An 18,566-nucleotide genomic window follows, 5' to 3' on the forward strand; every position below is an offset into this window, starting at 1 on the left:
TCCCCTTCTTGAGCCCCCCCAACCCCAAAAAAAAAGAATTGGATCACTGCCATTCCGTCCCAGACTGTCACAAGAAATAAGGAGCCTGCCACAACATTTGATATTATTTGTTTATTTTTATGCGAAAAATGATGCCTAGCCATCCATGTTTGGATTCTTTTTTTTTTTTTTAGGAAAAAAATGGTTGTTTTTTGCTTGAAAAAAAAGCTTTATTATTCGACGTCTTGGGAAAAAAAAACACTACACAAGAAAAAAACGGCTTAGTACACATGCTTGTTTTTTGCTAAAAAAAGAAAAAAAGCCTTACTATACATCGCGTTTTTCTTTTTTTTTTGCTAAAAAACTTACTATACGTGGTAGGTTTTTTTGTGAGAAAAAAAGCACCTTTCTATATATAGATGATCATTTTTTTGTGAAAAAGACGCACAACATGTTCGCTTTTTGGGAGGAAAAAAAATACATTTTTTTATGCCAAAATAAAAACACGGTTTTGGTGAAAAAAAATTAACACACTTCTTGCTTGAATAATAATAAAAACAAATTAAAAAACACCTTAAATGGTTGTTTTTGCGAAGATATAAAAAAAAAAAAGTATTTTTTGTGAAAAAAAAAAGACTTATTAAACATGGTCGCTTTTAGCAAGAAAAAAATCCAACTTGCTATCCCTAAAAGCTCAACTTGATCTGTTCTTTTTGATTTTTTATTTTATCTTTTTTGGCATATCAACTCTTTTATGCAGCCCTTCAGAAAAAAAACAGACAACTGAAGGCAATTTCAAACATTTCCCTGCAAAAGTCAACTTGACGACCGGATTGTAGCACGCTAGCGCTACCGATTGCCTCACGAGTGCCCGAGCAGTGTAAACAAACATTAACGACTGATAAATGAGGCGGGGGCCTTTGGAGCCTCGCCTTACTCTCTCGAGTCCAACACACACACACGCGCACACACACACTTTTGCACACCTCTATGGGAAAGACCCTGAGTAACCTTCACCTCCCATTCAGCCAGCAGTGTGTGATTATCACGGCGGTGCACACTCGCACACAAAAGGTGTGTGCTCACTCTGGTGCACACACACACACACACACACACAATGGCCATTAACATCAGTACCTTTGTAATGGATGTGTTTGCGGCCCTGCTACGCGAGAGAAGGCGCTAGCAAGACTCGATGTTATAAATCACTGCGACTTCCCTCCTTTTCCTCCCCCCAACGCACACGCGCACACACGCGTACGTGTTTTCCCTCCCCGCAACTCTGTTTACCGCCTGGGGAGGAAGGGAGCAACGGAGGGTAATCCTATTAGCCCATGAACGACACGTCATTCATTAACGCTTTCGTGCTTGTGCACGTACAAAACGCACGCACGCGCAAAGCAACACCTTGGATTAGCCGGGACGCGCCATTAGGCACGCTCAAACACGCGTCATTGTTTTTTATTTAAAAAAAAAAAAAAAAAACCTTAGCTTAATGCTAACATAATAATACTTTATACTTTAGGCGGGTTAATGGAAACATTTTTTTCTGTTCTGCCAAACTGCTAGCTTGATGCGAGAAGTGAAAAACGATAGATTGTGTACCCAAACACAAAAATATTACGCTTATCCACTCTCCGTTAGCTTAATGCTAACGTAATACTGTATGTAAAACGTTGTGCTAACGGAAACACTTCATTTAAAGAGCGAAATGTTCAAACTAACCCTGCCGTTATGCCGTACTAATCCCCGCTAGTTTGACGCTAACATTATTATGTAGAACAATTTAACGGAAACATTGTTTTCTTATGTTCAACCAAACTGCTAGCTCGGTGCTACAAGTGAAAAACGATAGACGGGCCGACACACACCATGTGTACCTAAACGCAAAAATGTTATGCTAATCCAACCTTCAATAGCTTAATGCTAACGTAATACTGTATGTAAAATGTTGAAACTAACCCTGCCATTATACCAAACTAAACTCTGCTAGCTTAATGTTAACCCATTATGTAAAACACCACATATGGGCTAACGAAACTATTGTTTACTTAATCACCAAAATGTTCAACCGTTTTGCCAAATAATCCCGCTAGCTTAATGCTAACATTATGTGAACACTATAGATGGGCTAAAAAAAAAAAGTGTTCTTAAACACCAAAATGTTCAACCAAACTATGCAAATTCTTCAAATTAAACTTCGATAACAAAACACTGTAGGACAATCTGACGGAAACATTGCGTACTTAAACACCAAAATATTCAACCAAACCATGAAATTTCGCCAAATTAAACTCCACTAGTTTTATGCTACCGTGAAACAGGCTAATAATAACTTTGTGTATTTAAACACCAAAATATTCAACCCGATCATGTCATTATGCCAAACTAAAATCTGCTAGCTTAATGCTAGCATGTCACATACTTTGAGTAAACAAGACTTCTCATAGGCTCATCTTGTATTCGGTGCCATTTATATGTTCGGCACTCTGCATGCTATCAGGAAAGGTGACATCACCGTAGGTTTATCGCCGGCGCCGAAGCGCGCGACACCGTTCGCGGCATTGAGCGTATCGCGGATCAGGCAGGCGGGCGCATCAGGCGCCGGCGTTTATCGCATGACGAGAAAGATGGAGGCCACCAGAGGTTGGCGCCGGGCACGGTAAGGCTTTTTTTCCGCAATGAAACGACCATGTAGAGTGAGGTTTTTATTTTCACTAAAAACGACCTTGTATAGTCGGGGTTTATTTAGTAAGGTTTATTTTTTCTCAAAAAACGACTTAGTAAGACTTTTTTTTCCCGCAAAATTGACTATGTATAGTAAGCCTTTTTTGGGGGGGGGCAAAAAATAACCATGTGGCATTTTCTTCGGCAAAAAACAACCATGTAAGGATTTATTTTGCAAAAAACGACCCTGTATAGTAAGATGATCATGTATAGTAAGGCTTTTTTGTTTTTGTCAAAAAAAAAAAAAACGACCGTATATAGTAAGGCTTTTGTTTTTTCCTCAAAAAAACGACCATGTATAGTAAGGCTTTTTTTCCGTCAAAAAAAAACACTATGTATAGTAGGACTTTTTTTTTTTTCATCAAAAAACGACCATGTATAGTAAGGCTTTTTTTTCGTCAAAAAATGACCTTGTATGGTAAGGCTTGTTTCTTGGGAGGAAAAAAAAACGACCATGTATGGTAAGGCTTTTTTTTTCGTCAAAAAATGACCTTGTATGGTAAGGCTTGTTTCTTGGGTGGAAAAAAAAAAAACCGACCATGCATAGTAAGGCTTTTTTTTCGTCAAAAATCGACCATGTTTAGTCAGGCTTTTTTTCCCGTCAAAAAACGACCATGTATAGTAAGGCTTTTTTTTTCACATAAAACGACCATGTGTCGTAAGGCTTGTTTTTCTCGTCAAAAAAACGACCGTATATAGTAAGGCTTTTTTTTTCCTCAAAAAACGACCATGTATAGTAAGGCTTTTTTTCGTCAAAAAACCACCATGTATAGTAGGACTTTTTTTTTTTGTCAAAAAACGACCATGTATAATAAGGCTTTTTTTCTTTTTCTCGTCAAAAAATGGCCTTGTATAGTAAGGCTTGTTTCTTGGAGAAAAAAAAAAACCGACCATGCATAGTAAGGCTTTGTTTTTGTCAAAAATCGACCATGTTTAGTAAGGCTTTTTTTTCTACAAAGCTGACCATGCATAGTAAAAAAAAAAAATGTTGCTACGTGACCTCTTCATAGCTTCAAATATAAGCAATGTGTGGAAAAACAGCGACATCTAGTGGACATGGACGGCAATGCAGCTTTCAACGCAATTACGCAGCCAAAATCCGAGAAACATGTTGGCATTAGGATGAGACATCCACAGGATATTTAATAATAATAAAAAAAGACATTACGAAGTCAAGCTTGCTTTAATGACGTCATTGGACTTGTGCTTATCACACATAACGCTGGACTCGTTTCCAATTTCACGTAAATTGTAAACGACCTCCACATTCTTGTCTTGACACTCCCCCCACACACAATTAAAACTTAAATACTTATATCTCCTTTTTTAACCTAAAAAAAAAAAAAGCCAAAACATTTATATCGGAAAAAGGGGAAAAAAAAATGAAGCAAGCAAAAAAAACTTGTCAGCAAAGGAGATCATTAATCTTTATAATTGAATATTCTATGGCACACAAAACACAATTCACAGTTTTTTTCTTCTTGTCCCAAATTTCGAGTGTTCTTATGGCTTGTGCATCCATCTTGAAAGAGGCTTCTCAAGAAAGGGCGCCGTTGCCGTGGCGACGAGTGTCACAATGCGTCCCCGGGGGGTGATGACATGGAGGCCAAGTCCGATTTGGACCTGAAAATCGGTGAGGGCATTTATTAAAAAAAAAAAAAAAAAAAAAAAAGACTAGGTATAAGTGACGAGCGGCGACCTGTTGTGCGTCATGTGACTGCGGACGAGGTGGCCCGCCTCCAGGGCCGCCATGAGCGAGAGCTCGCCCGCCAGGACGCCGGCGCAGACCACGCGGGCCAGCTGCCGGGCGTTCTCTCCCGGCTCGTCCGCCCGCGTGCCTTGCACGCCCAGCATCTGCGCGCGGACGCAAAGGGAACTCTCAAGCCCCTCCCTCGCTCCCTCGCCCGCCGCCATCGTCGCCCGCCCACCTGGAGACAGGCCCGCTGCGGCGGCAGGTTGGTCCCCCCGCCGACGGTGCCCAGCTCGATGGAGGGCATGGTGCAGCTGACGTAGAGGTCCAGGCCGTCCGGGCCGGCGCCCTCCATCTGCGTGATGCAGTTGGCGCTGCTCACCGTCTGCGCCGGGTCCTGCGGGCGGGCGGGCGTTTGGGTTAAGGCGGCCGCCGGGGACGGGGGCCTCCGGCCAATCGGGGGGGGGGGGGGGGGCACCTGGCCGCAGGCGATGAAGATGGCCGCCACGATGTTGGCGGCGTGCGCGTTGAAGCCGCCCACGCTGCCCGCCATGGCCGAGCCCACCAGGTTCTTGTTGATGTTCAGCTCCACCAGCGCCGCCGTGCTGCTCTTCAACACCTGCCGCCAAAGGCGCCCGGTCAGACCCTGGGGCAGGAGGCGTTTTGCCACGAGCGCCATTACCTCCCGGACCACCCCGGCGGGGACGGTGGCCTCGCACACGACGCACTTCCCGCGTCCCAGGACCCAGTTGATGGCGGCCGACTTCTTGTCGGTGCAAAAGTTGCCGCTGACCGAGAGGACCTCCACGTCGCCGTGCTGCCGCCGCAGTCGCAGCAGAGCCTCCTCGCAGCCCTGCCCACGCGCGCCCGCAAACGTCATCGCGCTTGAAAAAACAAACTTTCCACTCCTTTTCCTCCAGCGCAGTAGAAACCGTCTCGGGTTTCAATTTCCGTCATTGGCAGTCAACGCGTTGGGGGCTTTCTTTTTGACCGGCATGAAAAAGCTGACCCGCCATTGGTTTGGCGGCGGGCCAATAGGATATCTTGGCTCCGGATGAAGTAAAAAAGTCACGCCGAGACGCGAGATGCTGCGTTCGAGTTCCATGTTGATATTGGTATCGTAACACGAATTAGGGCCATAAAAAAATTAAAATTAAAAAACATTTCCGGGAATTGGCAGTGAATGGGTTAAATCGGGGGCGTCCAAATATTTTTCGACTACAATTTCCGGCAACTTCCGTAATTGGCAGTGAATGGGTTAATTCGGGGGCGTCCAAACTTTTTTCGACTACAATTTCCGTCAATTGGCAGTGAATGGGTTAAATCGGGGGCGTCCAAACTTTTTTCGACTACAATTTCCGTCAATTGGCAGTGAATGGGTTAAATCGGGGGTGTTCAAACTTTTTTCAACTACAATTTCCAGCAATTTCCGCAATTGGCAGTGAATGGGTTAATTCAGGGGCGTCCAAACTTTTTTTCAAATACAATTTCCGGCAATTTCTGCAATTGGCAGTGAATGGGTTAAATCAGGGGTGTCCAAACTTTTTTCAACTACAATTTCCAGCAATTTCCGTAATTGGCAGTGAATGGGTTCATTCGGGGGCGTCCAAACTTTTTTCGACTACAATTTCCGTCAATTGGCAGTGAATGGGTTAAATCGGGGGCGTTCAAACTTTTCTCGACTACAAATTCCAGCAATTTCCGCAGTTGGCAGTGAATGGGTTAATTCGGGGGCGTCCAAACTTTTTTCAAATACAATTTCCGGCAATGTCCGCAATTAATCGGGGGCGTCCAAACTTTTTTTGACTACAATTTCCGTAATTGGCAGTGACCTTGAAGCAATACTCGGCGAAGACGTACAATTCCGTCCCCGGCGCCGAACGAGCGATGCCCATCGAGGTACCTTAGAGAGCATGTTCATGCCCATGGCGTCTCCCGTACGCGCCTCAAAGCGGATGTAGAGGTTCCTGCCCGCCAGGCCCACGTGCATTTTCTCCAGCCGGGCGAACCTGGGAAAAAAAGAAAGGAATAAAAAACGAGAATGAAGGAGCCGGGCGGCGCCGGCCCGGCGCACCTGCTGGTCCGGTCGAAGGCGTCTTTGACGGCGGCCAGGCCCTCGGCGCTCTCCAGCCAGGCTTTGACCTCGGCGGCGCGGCAGGCCGACGGGAGGCGCACCACCGGGCCCCGGGTCATGCTGTCCGCCAGGACCCTGCTGTGGCAGCCCCCGCTCAGCTGAAAAGACAAAACAAAAATGGATTCAAATCCCACTCGAAAAAAAAAAAATCGACTTGTATAATGGGATTTTTTTTCTCCCACACAGAAAAGCTTCACAAATAAAAGACCATAGTACGAGTGTTAAAAAAAAAGGGATAAAAGAACAAAACTCTTCCTTATTTTGTTGGAAACAACTTCGTCCCCGGGCATTTTTTGGACTTACGGCAAGCGCCCGGCACCCCCGGTTGGTGCTGGCCACCAGGCATCCCTCGGTGGTCGCCATGGGAACGTAAAAGCGCTTGCCGTCCAGGGGCAGCGGTCCGGCCACGCCCACCGGCACCGGCATGTACCCGATGACGTTCTCGCAGCACGTGCCAATCACCTGGACCGTCACAAATTCATTTTTTAGACGTTATTTTAGATTTTTTATATATCACGACTTCACACACACACACACACACACACACACACACACACACACACACACACACACATATACATATATATATATATATATATATATATATATACACACACACACACAAACACATATTTACGCATATATACACACACATTTACATATATATACACACATATACATACATATACACACACATATACATTTATATACACACATATACATATACACATATAAATATATATATGTAAAAGTATCTAAAAGGACGGCGTCCGGCTCACTTTGGCGTAGTCGTAGTTCTTGTAAGGAAGCGAGGACAGGGCGGCGGGAAAGGGCAGCTCGGAGGACAAGACGTCCCGCCGGACGGCCACGCCCCTCTCGGGGTCGTCCAGCACGCGCTCCAGCTTGTAGGCGGGGATGCGACGGCTCGCCACCAGCTCGCTCACCTCGCCGTCGCTGAGGCAACGGGGTCCGCGCTGAGGAGAGATCGGCGGCGCCGGCTCGGACCGCCGTTCGAGGACGCAAAAGGCCGAGGGGGGCGGGGCTCACCTGCGGATCGGCGAGGACCGACAGACATTCCTCCGCGCTGCGCGGGCAAGTTTCGGCCGGGGGCGGGCCGCCGTCCGCTGCGGATACGCCCCGGCGAAAAGGACATTTGGGAATGTTTTGGGGATGCCCTTAAATATTACGTTTAAAAAATGAATACGATTTTTGACAAGTACAAGAGGTATCGACATTTGGTATCGGATCGGCGTTTGCCAGGTTGAGGACTTTTTTTAAGCAAAATTTTTTTTGCATTTTTGGCATCTCGAGGCCAAAGAATGAACGAGGGGCGGAGCCTCACTTGAAAAAAAATCATTCGCCACCAGGAGGGAGGAGAATTACCTTCCTCCCCGCGCGGGGGTCCGGGCTCGGATGGCGCGGGGGCGTCCGTCCTGCAGCAGCCGTCGGCCGGCGGAAGGCGTCGGGCGGGGGCGGGGCCGCCCGAGGGACCCTTGATGGCCAGCGACGACTCGGTGTCGCCCTGCTCGAAGAGGACGTACTTGACGGCTAGCAGCAGGGCCAGGCCTAGCGTGATCACCTGCTCCAGGTCCACCCTGGGGGGGGGGGGGGGGGGGGGGAGCAATTTTGGATTGGATATGGCTTCTCAGTTCAACAGGTCGCCACAAGATGGCGCCCTAGCAATATTTCTCTATTATTCAATTGTGGTTTCAGCAAATAGATTTGGTTCCCTTCATTTTTCTACAAATATTTTTAATATATTTTTTAAGAATTGTAGTTTTGGTTCCCTTCATTTTTCTACAAATATTTTTAATATATTTTTTAAGAATTGTAGTTTTTTCCCTCAACCGTCATTGTCCTCCCCCCCCAAAAAATTCAAAGAAATACTGTATCAGATAAAAAAACAAGCTAAAAAAGCTGTATTATATTAAAAAAATAAATCTTTTTCCCCAAAAATTCTTTTGCACAAAACGATTTTTTGTGGGGTTTCAGGAGGAAAATAAATTGGAAAAAAAAAAAAAAGCCAAACTGAGTCAAGGGAAAAAAAAAAGACAAATTTTGTAGTCACTATTATATTATATTATGAGAGGAAACAAGTTTTGATAAGGAATCATCTCAAATCAAATCAATTTCAGCTACGTTTTGCCATTTTTGATGCTAACCCTGTTGAGGCGACCATTTTTTTTTCCCTTACCCGTTGAGCTGCAGCGGGCGCATGGAGGCGGCGCGCTCCAGCCTCTTGTGCGCCGCCCCCGCCTCCGTGCGGTTGTGGCCGGGTTGCTCGGCGGCCAATCGCGCGTGAGCGTGGACGAGAGCCAGTCCCAGCGACTTTGAGCACACGCGTCCTTCGTTACGCTCCGGAAGTAGAAAAAAACAAAAACAAACAAAGCCGTGCGGGTGGGCGGGGCCAACTGACCATGATGAGCTTGACCCTCTGCGTGACGGGATTGGGCTTGTTGTGCTCCTCCTCGGCCAGCACGTGGGCAAAATGGCTCAGCTGCCAAATGGGCCGGCCCTCGCGGCTTTCCATCGACAACTGCGACAAACAAAACCGTTACGTGCCAGAAAACCGACAAAATGTGACATTTTCCGCTGAGCTACATGCGTTTAAAACTATAATTGCCGTGTCCGTTCCACAATTGCGGCCATTTTTTTTTCTAGCGTATCAAGTTATTGGATGTAATAAAAAAATGTTGAGCCGATTCCGATTGGACCAATTTAGTTTGGTGGGAACTTGTTTGCCTTGTTCGCCATTGAGACTGCGCAGTGAGGTGAGAGGTGTGTGCAGCTCCCAATAGGGCGGGATTAGCAACATCTGCTAACACAAATGGAATTTTAGTGTTTGACACATATACACATTTTTCAGATTATTTCAAGAGCTGGGTGACATCACCCAAAAATTCAATCTTGATGTGAAATTTTAAATTTTTCAATTTGAAACGGCACTGGACAACAAGCGTGAGGAAAAAAGTAGCGGCTCATAGTCCGAAATCCATGATCTGCATTTTACAAGACCAGAAAAAAATAAAATAAAGGCGAAGCTAAAGGAATGACGCGGCATCGGATTTTACGAGTCCTGTTAAAATTGGCCGTTCGAATGAGACGGACGCGTCATGGGTTGAATTTCTCACCTCAAGAACCAGCGAGACGCAAGCGGGGAAGAAAGTCATGAAGACGAAGTAGTTGGCCAGCACCGACACGCAGCCGAAACAGCACATGATCTCCAGCTGCGGCACGCCTGGAGAACGCGCCGCGGTCTCGGTCATCTTCATCGTCGCCGCCCTCGTCGTCCTCCCTACCTGACATGGTGCCGATCCCGATGACCAGGCACTCCACCAGGGCGTCCAGCGTGAAGGTGGGACCCAAGATGGCCATGCCCTGGGAGATGTTCTCCCTCACCTCCTCCTAAGCACGCACGCACGCACGCACGCGCGCCGTTGAGGCGTCCCGCTGCGATAGGGCGCCGCCTAGCGGGCGCGCTCACCTGAGAGTTGGAGCTGAGGGCAAACTTGGCCAGCGTGCAGGCTTTGGACAGGTCGATGAGGAGGAGGAAGAACGGGAGCGCTTCGCTGAAGAAAGACCGCGTACTTAGTTTGGAAGCCATTCTCCAGAAAAGACAGGGTGTGTACACTTATGCAAACCGGACCATCTCGAGTGAAATGTTGGATTCACTTTTTTTTCTTTTGACATCCTCCTTAGACCAGCCTATTCGTTTTTGTCCACCGCCGTGTCCATTTTTGTCCTCTACCGAGCACAAGGCAGCTTAGAAGCGTAGCTCAGAAGATCATCACCGAAAACAAACGTCCACTACAGTGGACGCAAACTACTGGGCTGGCTCACAGGAGGACGTAGAAAAAAAATGAACAAGGGTGTGCAGACTTGAAGTAAATTAAGAAGTAAAAATATTGAACATTGAAATTGAATGAGTTAAGGTTCAGTTAGTAAAAATGCATATTGTGTTCATTTAGATTGTGAGAATACTTAAATAATCGAGACACTCAAATACTAAAGCAAATTCCTTGTACCCAAAGAAGTTGATTACTTAAAGTAAACGATTACTTAGGATACTTCAGACAGCAATTAAAAAAAATCACGCGCTATTTTTCGTTTTTTTAAATCAAGACTCAAAGTCGACAATAAGCGAAGCGCCCAACTTACTTGAGGCCTGTCAGCTCTCTGCCAAAAAAGTGGATGACGACCGAGCTGAAGACGAAACTGGAGAACAATGTGAATAAACCGGCAATGCCTGCGGGAGACAAAAACAAATACATATATTTTTTAAAAACAGCTTTCACGGCAGCACATGGAAGTGAAAAGAACCCGCAATACCGACCCAGGATGTACTTGGAGCCCAACTGCCTCAGGTTCTTAAACTGGAAGTAGATGTAAACGATGGCCACGCAACGGGTCACGGTCAGGACCACGGCGTCGCTGCTGTGGCTCGGCTACAAATAATCATAATTAAAAAAAAAAAAAAAAAAAAAAAAAGACGAGACGAGCGAGCGGTTAAAAGACCCACCTGGCGCTCGGCTTTGGGACAGTCGTCCCAGCTGCACATGTGGCCGCCGGCGGCCAGGCCGTTCATGGACATGAGGCAGACGCTGAGCGCCAGGGTGCCGATGATCACCTCCCACGGGTGGGCGGCCACCAGCAGGCCGTGGAGGCGGAACAGCCGCGCCAACATGCTCCCCTGCCAACGCAAGACCAAAAATGAAATCCCGATATTCGTGTTTACTGGAACCTCCAGTGAAAAACACCACAACTGCTATTATCTTCTGCCAGACAGGTGGCAAAGAACTATGTTGAAGCCAGTTGAGGAGTTCAACTTGGACAATAGTAGTGCTCGGTTGCCACTTTCATCATTTTGGGGTCATTATCATTTACATCATTCTTACAGTAATTTAGCCAAGGGGTGTCACACTTCTGGTAGTGTGATAGTGTGATGTGTGTCCATGTTGTGACAATCTAGGTTAAATTTCAGCTCCCTAGTGTCTTCTTTTAAAGCTGTTCCTTAAATGTGAAATGCCTTTAAAGTAAAGCTCAAAAATGGACAAAAAACAACACAAAGGGTGTTATAAGAACACGAATATTTTGTTTTATAACCAGTGAACACTTTTATACGTAATATACAAATAGCATTGAAGGGTTGGAGGAAAAGTGGAGCTAGCTACCATCGTGGTCAGATTTCGGTAATAGATAGCGAGTTAACATTCTACGGAGAGTTAGTAGATCATTTTACTATATATGGCGAGACAAAAACTTGAAAAAAAAATCATCAATTGGGAGACATTTGTCGCGTCGACATAAATAACGTGTGACAATGTTCACGCTAGCGCGCTGACGTTAGCATTAGCCACCGCCACGCCCACGTTATTAGCGACAAAAAGGCCGAGAAATGATTTATTTGGTCAAAACGATAGGGAAATGGTATTAAAACCTACGTACTTTCGAAAACCTTATCCGGTGGTCAGGAAACTTGCTCCATGATTGTGATCTAGCCCTTCCACGGCTTGCTAGCTTAACTACGGCGAGTAGCCGATGGTGTAATCCGGAAGTGATGACGCATGGGAAATACGTCACTTGCCCGTAAACGACGGCATATTGACACGAAGGGAAATGACGTGGAGAAAACCTCATACCTTTAAATCAATGCCATTTTAGAGAAATAGACACGACGTTTATTTCAGTTTTCATCTAAAATTATTGTTGGTGTAAAGTTGAGGGGCAAATCGACCAAAATACATAAACGACGCCTCGAGCAGGATGGACAGTTGCTTCTGACGTCATCATATCTACCATATTTGATGTGGCAAAAGGCGCTAGTCCTTACTGCAGAAACTTCAGCAGTAAAGTAAATATAATAAACACCTCGGCCAAAGTGTGACAATTTCGTAAATTGAGTTGTTTGAAAGTGAACACGACAATTTAAATGAATAAAGTTACAGCAAGAAAGTCGCTGTGATGACAAGGAATCAAACCCAAACGTAGTCGTTCACCCCACGAGAAGAGTAACAACAGACACTTCCGAGTCGCATTTCAAAATAAACACAGAGCGTTTACTTTTTTGAGAACGAGAAGTACAATCAATATCAAACCTTAGCATAAAAAGATTTATTATGTAACAATAGCTATTAGTAGTTTTGTTAACTCGTTTTTTTTTACCCTTTCCCAAACGCCATAAATTTATTTGAAGTTTGATAAACGATCATAAAAACTGCCCTTTAATTTTTTTTTAGAGGGAACAAAAACTTTAAGGGCATTATATCACAAAACCTATTTCACCGTCGAGGATAGTTCAAAATTGATAACGATTGAGTTCATAGAACTCGTCGGACAAATCAAACCCATTTTCTTCGTGTTTTTAACAATTATTAGGAACATTTGTGGAAAACATGTTTATTAATGTGAAGTATTTTTATTTTAAAAGAATAGAATTGAGAACAGTAAATAATACTGTGTACTATTTAGTGAACCTGTAAGTAAACAAAGCCTCCAGAGGATGGCAGTAATGTTACTCCAGTTTATGACACAAGGGACTTCACAACAAAACAACGTAAACAATCCATAATGCACAATGTAAGTATCGAATTACGTTAATATAGTCACTATATATTTTACACATCATATTCTTCATTGTGAAAGGTCGCCTATGATTTGTTTTGTAGCAAAGTCACAAGACGGTGTTGACGTCAAAATACATAACTCGTGTCTTGAAGAGCCTGAAGAAAAAATGGCGTATGTGCGGCGATATTTGCAAGTCATGCACAGTAAAAAAAAAAAAAAAAAAAAGGTCAAAAAAGGTCACGCTTCTTGTGTAAGCCAATCAGAGTGTGGCGCTGGCGCAGTGATATTTCCATAAAGTAGACTTTGCCACTAGCCAGAAATCTGCTCACGCATGCAAAGCACTTATCAGCCAATCAAAAAGTTGCGCTGGTACAGCTAGCCAATGAAAAAGTGGCGTTGACGCAGTTTTATTTGCATAGACCGGATATAAAACCATTTGTGCGATTCGTGCCAATACACCATTTCCTGTCAACATGCCTGAACTCGCAAAGGCAGCGCCGAAGAAAGGCTCCAAGAAAGCCGTTACCAAATCAGCTGGTAAAGGCAACAAGAGAAGAAAGAGGGGGAGGAAGGAGAGTTATGCAATCTACGTATACAAAGTTCTGAAACAGGTTCACCCCGACACCGGTATTTCCTCCAAGGCCATGAGCATCATGAACTCGTTCGTAAACGACATCTTCGAGCGGATCGCGTCCGAAGCTTCACGTTTGGCTCACTACAACAAACGCTCCACCATCACCTCCAGGGAGATACAGACCGCCGTCCGTCTCCTGCTGCCGGGTGAGCTGGCCAAGCACGCCGTGTCGGAGGGAACTAAAGCCGTCACCAAGTACACCAGCTCAAAGTGAACAGCTCCATCCGATTCCCAAGCCAACGGTTCTTTTAAGAACCACCCACTTCCTCTGAAGCGTATATTCTACTTGTTCTTCTCCGATATGCGTTGCCAGTCGTACTGTGACGTCATATGGTTCTTGTACTGGTAGCTTACGATGCATTTATAAAATACAAAATCAACTGTTTTAACCAATTATTTGAATGAATAAACTCTATGACTTGATGACTGAATTCTCGGCGCGTATTTTTATTTACTATTTTGTGGTGATGCAACTGTTCGTGACTGCTGTTTTTACTTTAACAATTATTGGTCATTAATGGAAATGAGCTGCAAAATGTGCAGAAGTTGTCATTTACTGTACAGCATTACCCCCCCCCCCCCCCCCCAATGAGGGCCAAAAGTAAAGGCGTGTCCTACAAATGTAACTTTTCATAAGCGTAATTACTTGTAATTACCGTAACAGTACGAGCTAGCCAGTGCCTTTTGCAGCCAACAGCAGCTTGTGTGAGCCAAAGCTGTCAAGGCATTATTTTCAATGAAAGAAGCAAACGTTACTGAACCGACATCCATCGCACGCAGGAATTGACTACATCCGAGAGGATCATGTTATCAGGTTATTTCAGCTGATTCAATTGAGAGCTGTGTGCAGCTCTGATATGTGCAGCCATTTTAAGTATGTGGGAAAGACATGATGTTGCTCTATCCAGGCAGCTTGGATTTTTTTTTTTATCTTCCATGCACCATCTATTTGCATATATAACATGACAAAAATGACATTTTCCATTACAAAACATGTGGCTGTGATTAGCCTGCATCTTATGTTTATGTTTATTTTTTTGTTTGCGTCTTATTGTGAGTGAAAAGGATTTTTTATTCATAATGGGGATTGAGAAATCTTACATTTTTTGTCCACGCAAAATATTGAAGCACTTGCATTAGTACATGAAAAACTTCAGTGTGTTTACTGCCGTCACAAAACCGTTGTCCCACTCCAAAACGATCATCAACATATATCGATTTATGTTTTCAATACCTGCACAAACATGTTTTGTCATCTGTAAATCATTTGTTACTGCACTGAGAGCGATTTTGAATCTTTTAGACGTTTAAGAAGTGAGGAAAGTCAGCCGGAATTGTCGCCCATGCCAATGTAAGGGTACCTTTTGGGCGCCCTAATAAAAAACTGGAGCGAATCATCAAGCGGCGAAAGACTTCAATCTAGAGCCAAACTTGTTCTTTATCACCTCGAACCATTTTTTTGTGTTTAAAATCGTTTCCGGGGTGATTTGACACCGTTTAAAGTGAAAAAGAAAACACAAGGGATCGCAGTAGAGCAGATGGTTGTTTGATTGAGTCTCCACGGTTCTCATGGTTGCCTCTCCACGGTTCTCATGTCACTTTTAAGTACTACCTCTTCACGCAGCATCGCCGCATAGTTTTTGACAAACACACAACTAAAATGGCTGAAGTCGCTCCAGCGCCGGCTCCGGCCGCCCCGGCCAAAACCGCCGCCAAGAAGAAGGCTACATCCAAGCCCAAACCGCCTGGACCCAGCGCCAGCGAGCTCATCATCGAAGCTGTGGCCGCGTCCAAGGAGCGTAACGGTGTCTCCCTGGCTGCTGTCAAGAAGAATCTCGCCGGCAAAGGTTACGACGTGGAAAAGAACCGGGCTCGCCTAAGGACCGTCATCAAGGCACTGGTGGCAAAGGGGGTCTTAGTTCAAACCAAGGGCACTGGCGCTTCCGGGTCCTTCAAGATGAACAAGACAACCGAAGGCAAAACCAAAACGATCGCTAAAGCCAGCAAGCCCACCGCCGCCAAGAAGATCACCTCGAAGAAAAACCCCGCTGCCAAGAAACCCGTCAAAACTTCAACACCCAACAAAGTGAAGAAATCTGCGAAGAGCGCTACGAAGGCAGCGGTGAGTAAGAAGTCTCCCGCGACAAAGAAATCCGCCGCCAAGAAACCTGCCGTTAAAAAGGCGTCCGCCGCCAAAAAGGCCCCCGCCACCAAGAAGGCGCCCAAAGCCAAAAAGGCTCCCAAACCGAAAGTAACCAAGAAGGTGACGCCCAAGAAGAAGTAAATCGACTTTGTCTACACAAACGGCTCTTTTCAGAGCCACCACATTAACTTTAAAGAGCTTCATTCCTCCATTGTCGTTTAATAAAGAACGTAAGGAACTTTTGATCACTACTGAACATGAGATCTTATAGAGGAATGCGGGTAGATATGTTTGTTATGCCTGCCCAATAGCAATTGAATAGCAAATGCCCAATGACCATTACTTGTTTTGACTATCGTCAAAGTGCCACTCACTTCACAAATCTAAATTTTTATTAATAAAAATTCAGAATGTCTTTATTTTCCACAACTTGCTCAAAATTAACATCCTACAAATCCTGCAAATATGAAATAATGTTTGTGAGTATTATTTAAAAAAAATACTGGGTAAAGTGGTTTGGTTACTTTATCACTGAACCTGACTGAAAAATCCTCATCGATTGTAAACAAAGAGGTAAAGCATAACGTTACGCTATTAGCACCGATTTTTTTTTTTGCGTTTGTGTCGACGTGATATTGTGATTTGCATCGATATGCTAGATCAGAAATGTTCAGTCATGTGCAATGTACCATTACATATATTTGTTCTTGAGAATGTTCTTCTTGTCTTTAGTCCGATTTCCGCAGCATTTCCCCAGCAGTGTTCACATATTCGCCAAATGCATTTACCCCGCAATTCAACTGAGTTTAGTGTAGTTTGCCGGTCCTGATTGGTTCAATTCAAAATCACGTCATCCAATGGACAAATAACTTTTGCGCGGGAATTTCCAAAACGCACCAATCAAGTGCAGGCTCGCCTGGATAAAACTCGCCGCTCCCCGTGTTAGAGGCATTCTCGCTAGTAACAACACAAGAGGAAAGAATGGCTCGTACAAAGCAGACAGCTCGTAAGTCCACCGGAGGCAAGGCCCCCAGGAAGCAGCTGGCCACCAAAGCTGCCCGTAAGAGCGCCCCAGCCACCGGTGGTGTCAAGAAACCCCATCGTTACAGGCCCGGTACCGTGGCTCTCCGCGAGATCCGTCGCTACCAGAAGTCCACCGAGCTGCTCATTCGCAAGCTTCCCTTCCAACGCCTTGTGAGGGAGATCGCACAGGATTTCAAGACCGACCTGCGCTTCCAGAGTTCTGCCGTCATGGCCCTGCAGGAGTCCAGCGAAGCATACCTGGTCGGTCTGTTCGAGGACACCAACTTGTGCGCCATCCACGCCAAGAGGGTCACCATCATGCCCAAGGACATCCAGCTTGCTCGCAGGATCCGCGGCGAGAGGGCTTAAGTAACATCACCGACGACACAACGGCTCTTTTAAGAGCCACTTCCCTAGACTCTTGAGATGTATTACTCCACCATCATTAAGGGTTGCAATGTATACACACATAAAAATGAAACATGACATTCCTTCCGAAACAGATAGGAAATATAAAATTTGTGTGATGTGCGCAAACTTAAGCTTTCAAAAGGTTATTAAATTTCTGGCAGACTACGCTCTACAAAAAATACCTACTTTTATTACAATTTTAATGTGATGTAAAGATTATATAACGTTGTTTTTCTTAAACTACAGCAATGTTCACTTTACTATTGGGTATTTGATCTTTGGATGTTTTGATACGTATGTTATAAAGATTAAACACGTTTTGTAGTTTGTGCCATTAAACGCATCGCGAACTTGTCCAAACACTTGAACAACCAGAAGTTACGCGAACAAGCGGCAACTTGTAGCTTGATGCTGATTGGACAACCCATTCTTCGCATTCAATGACCAATCAGCGAGCAGCAACAGTTTGTATAAATACTCTTGCTCCACGTTCAACCCGTACTCTCTACTCAGCCAAGAAAACGTTCGAGCAACGTCAATAATGTCTGGACGCGGTAAATCAGGCAAGGCAAGAGCAAAGGCGAGGACTCGTTCTTCCCGTGCGGGACTTCAGTTCCCCGTGGGTCGAGTCCACAGACTGCTTCGCAAAGGCAACTACGCACAACGCGTCGGCGGCGGCGCTCCAGTTTACATGGCGGCAGTGCTCGAGTACCTCACCGCGGAAATTTTGGAGCTCGCTGGTAACGCTGCTCGCGACAACAAGAAAACGAGAATCATCCCTCGTCACTTGCAGCTCGCCGTCCGTAACGACGAGGAGCTCAACAAACTTCTCGGCGGTGTCACCATCGCTCAGGGCGGAGTCCTGCCCAACATTCAGGCAGTGCTTCTGCCTAAAAAATCTGAGAAACCCGCCAAGAAGTAAACGACCGCTGTCCGAAACACAAACGGCTCTTTTCAGAGCCACTCACTCTTCTTCAAAAAGAGTCCAATTCCCAATTTCTTGTTCAATAAGTACACGTATGAACTCGACTTGCTTATGCTCGCTAGACGCTTCTTTAACAGAACTTGTATAACAAGATATTCGACACTTCCTTCTCGAAAGTAGAGTAGTGATGGAAATATTTGACTCCTTCAATAGAATCGTTCAACTGAACCGTTCAAAACACCGTCTCGTGCTGTGTTTTGGTTATGCAGTATACAAAAAAGTTCAGTGAAGAGTCGTTCGGAACCTAACATCACTTGAATAGTCATTGGATTTTTT

The 18,566-nt window shown here is 45.1% G+C and overlaps 5 protein-coding genes across 7 annotated transcripts; 4 read left to right on the top strand and 1 right to left on the bottom strand.

The window, feature by feature from the left end:
• Positions 1-3,870: 3,870 nt before the first annotated feature.
• LOC148412061 (3-hydroxy-3-methylglutaryl-coenzyme A reductase-like) lies at positions 3,871-12,124 on the bottom strand. 3 transcript variants are annotated; one of them, XM_088434500.1, is made up of 20 exons: positions 11,976-12,124; positions 11,050-11,220; positions 10,864-10,975; positions 10,689-10,776; positions 10,015-10,099; positions 9,830-9,935; positions 9,662-9,768; positions 8,947-9,066; positions 8,725-8,858; positions 7,914-8,125; positions 7,578-7,654; positions 7,310-7,504; positions 6,834-6,992; positions 6,471-6,628; positions 6,300-6,405; positions 5,079-5,249; positions 4,875-5,015; positions 4,635-4,793; positions 4,406-4,560; positions 3,871-4,329 (listed from the first exon to the last, which is right to left on the bottom strand). In XM_088434500.1, the coding sequence occupies exons 2-20, from the start codon at positions 11,212-11,214 to the stop codon at positions 4,278-4,280; spliced, it is 2,502 nt and encodes an 833-aa protein (XP_088290626.1). In that variant the 5' UTR covers positions 11,215-11,220; positions 11,976-12,124; the 3' UTR covers positions 3,871-4,277. The 3 variants fall into 3 exon arrangements, with proteins under 3 accessions (XP_088290626.1, XP_088290625.1, XP_088290624.1); XM_088434499.1 differs by having other exon boundaries at positions 7,578-7,705; XM_088434498.1 differs by having other exon boundaries at positions 4,635-5,015.
• A 1,410-nt stretch (positions 12,125-13,534) lies between these two features.
• LOC148412062 (histone H2B 1/2-like) lies at positions 13,535-14,159 on the top strand. Its single transcript, XM_088434629.1, has one exon. It carries the CDS (start codon positions 13,568-13,570, stop codon positions 13,940-13,942), a length of 375 nt encoding a protein of 124 aa, XP_088290755.1. The 5' UTR covers positions 13,535-13,567; the 3' UTR covers positions 13,943-14,159.
• A 1,210-nt stretch (positions 14,160-15,369) lies between these two features.
• Positions 15,370-16,286, top strand: LOC148412063 (uncharacterized). Its single transcript, XM_088434622.1, has one exon. The coding sequence runs from the start codon at positions 15,389-15,391 to the stop codon at positions 16,010-16,012; it is 624 nt and encodes a 207-aa protein (XP_088290748.1). The 5' UTR covers positions 15,370-15,388; the 3' UTR covers positions 16,013-16,286.
• Positions 16,287-16,444: 158 nt separating this feature from the next.
• LOC148412064 (histone H3-like) lies at positions 16,445-17,644 on the top strand. Its single transcript, XM_088434627.1, has one exon. It carries the CDS (start codon positions 16,853-16,855, stop codon positions 17,261-17,263), a length of 411 nt encoding a protein of 136 aa, XP_088290753.1. The 5' UTR covers positions 16,445-16,852; the 3' UTR covers positions 17,264-17,644.
• Positions 17,645-17,827: 183 nt separating this feature from the next.
• Positions 17,828-18,454, top strand: LOC148412065 (histone H2A, embryonic). Its single transcript, XM_088434628.1, has one exon. The coding sequence runs from the start codon at positions 17,847-17,849 to the stop codon at positions 18,225-18,227; it is 381 nt and encodes a 126-aa protein (XP_088290754.1). The 5' UTR covers positions 17,828-17,846; the 3' UTR covers positions 18,228-18,454.
• The last annotated feature ends 112 nt before the right edge of the window (positions 18,455-18,566 follow it).

The sequence above is a fragment of the Hippichthys cyanospilos genome, chromosome 15 (genome assembly GCF_059441005.1).
Source record: "Hippichthys cyanospilos isolate Australia breed blue-spotted pipefish chromosome 15, RoL_Hcya_1.0, whole genome shotgun sequence".
Lineage (NCBI taxonomy): Eukaryota > Metazoa > Chordata > Actinopteri > Syngnathiformes > Syngnathidae > Hippichthys > Hippichthys cyanospilos.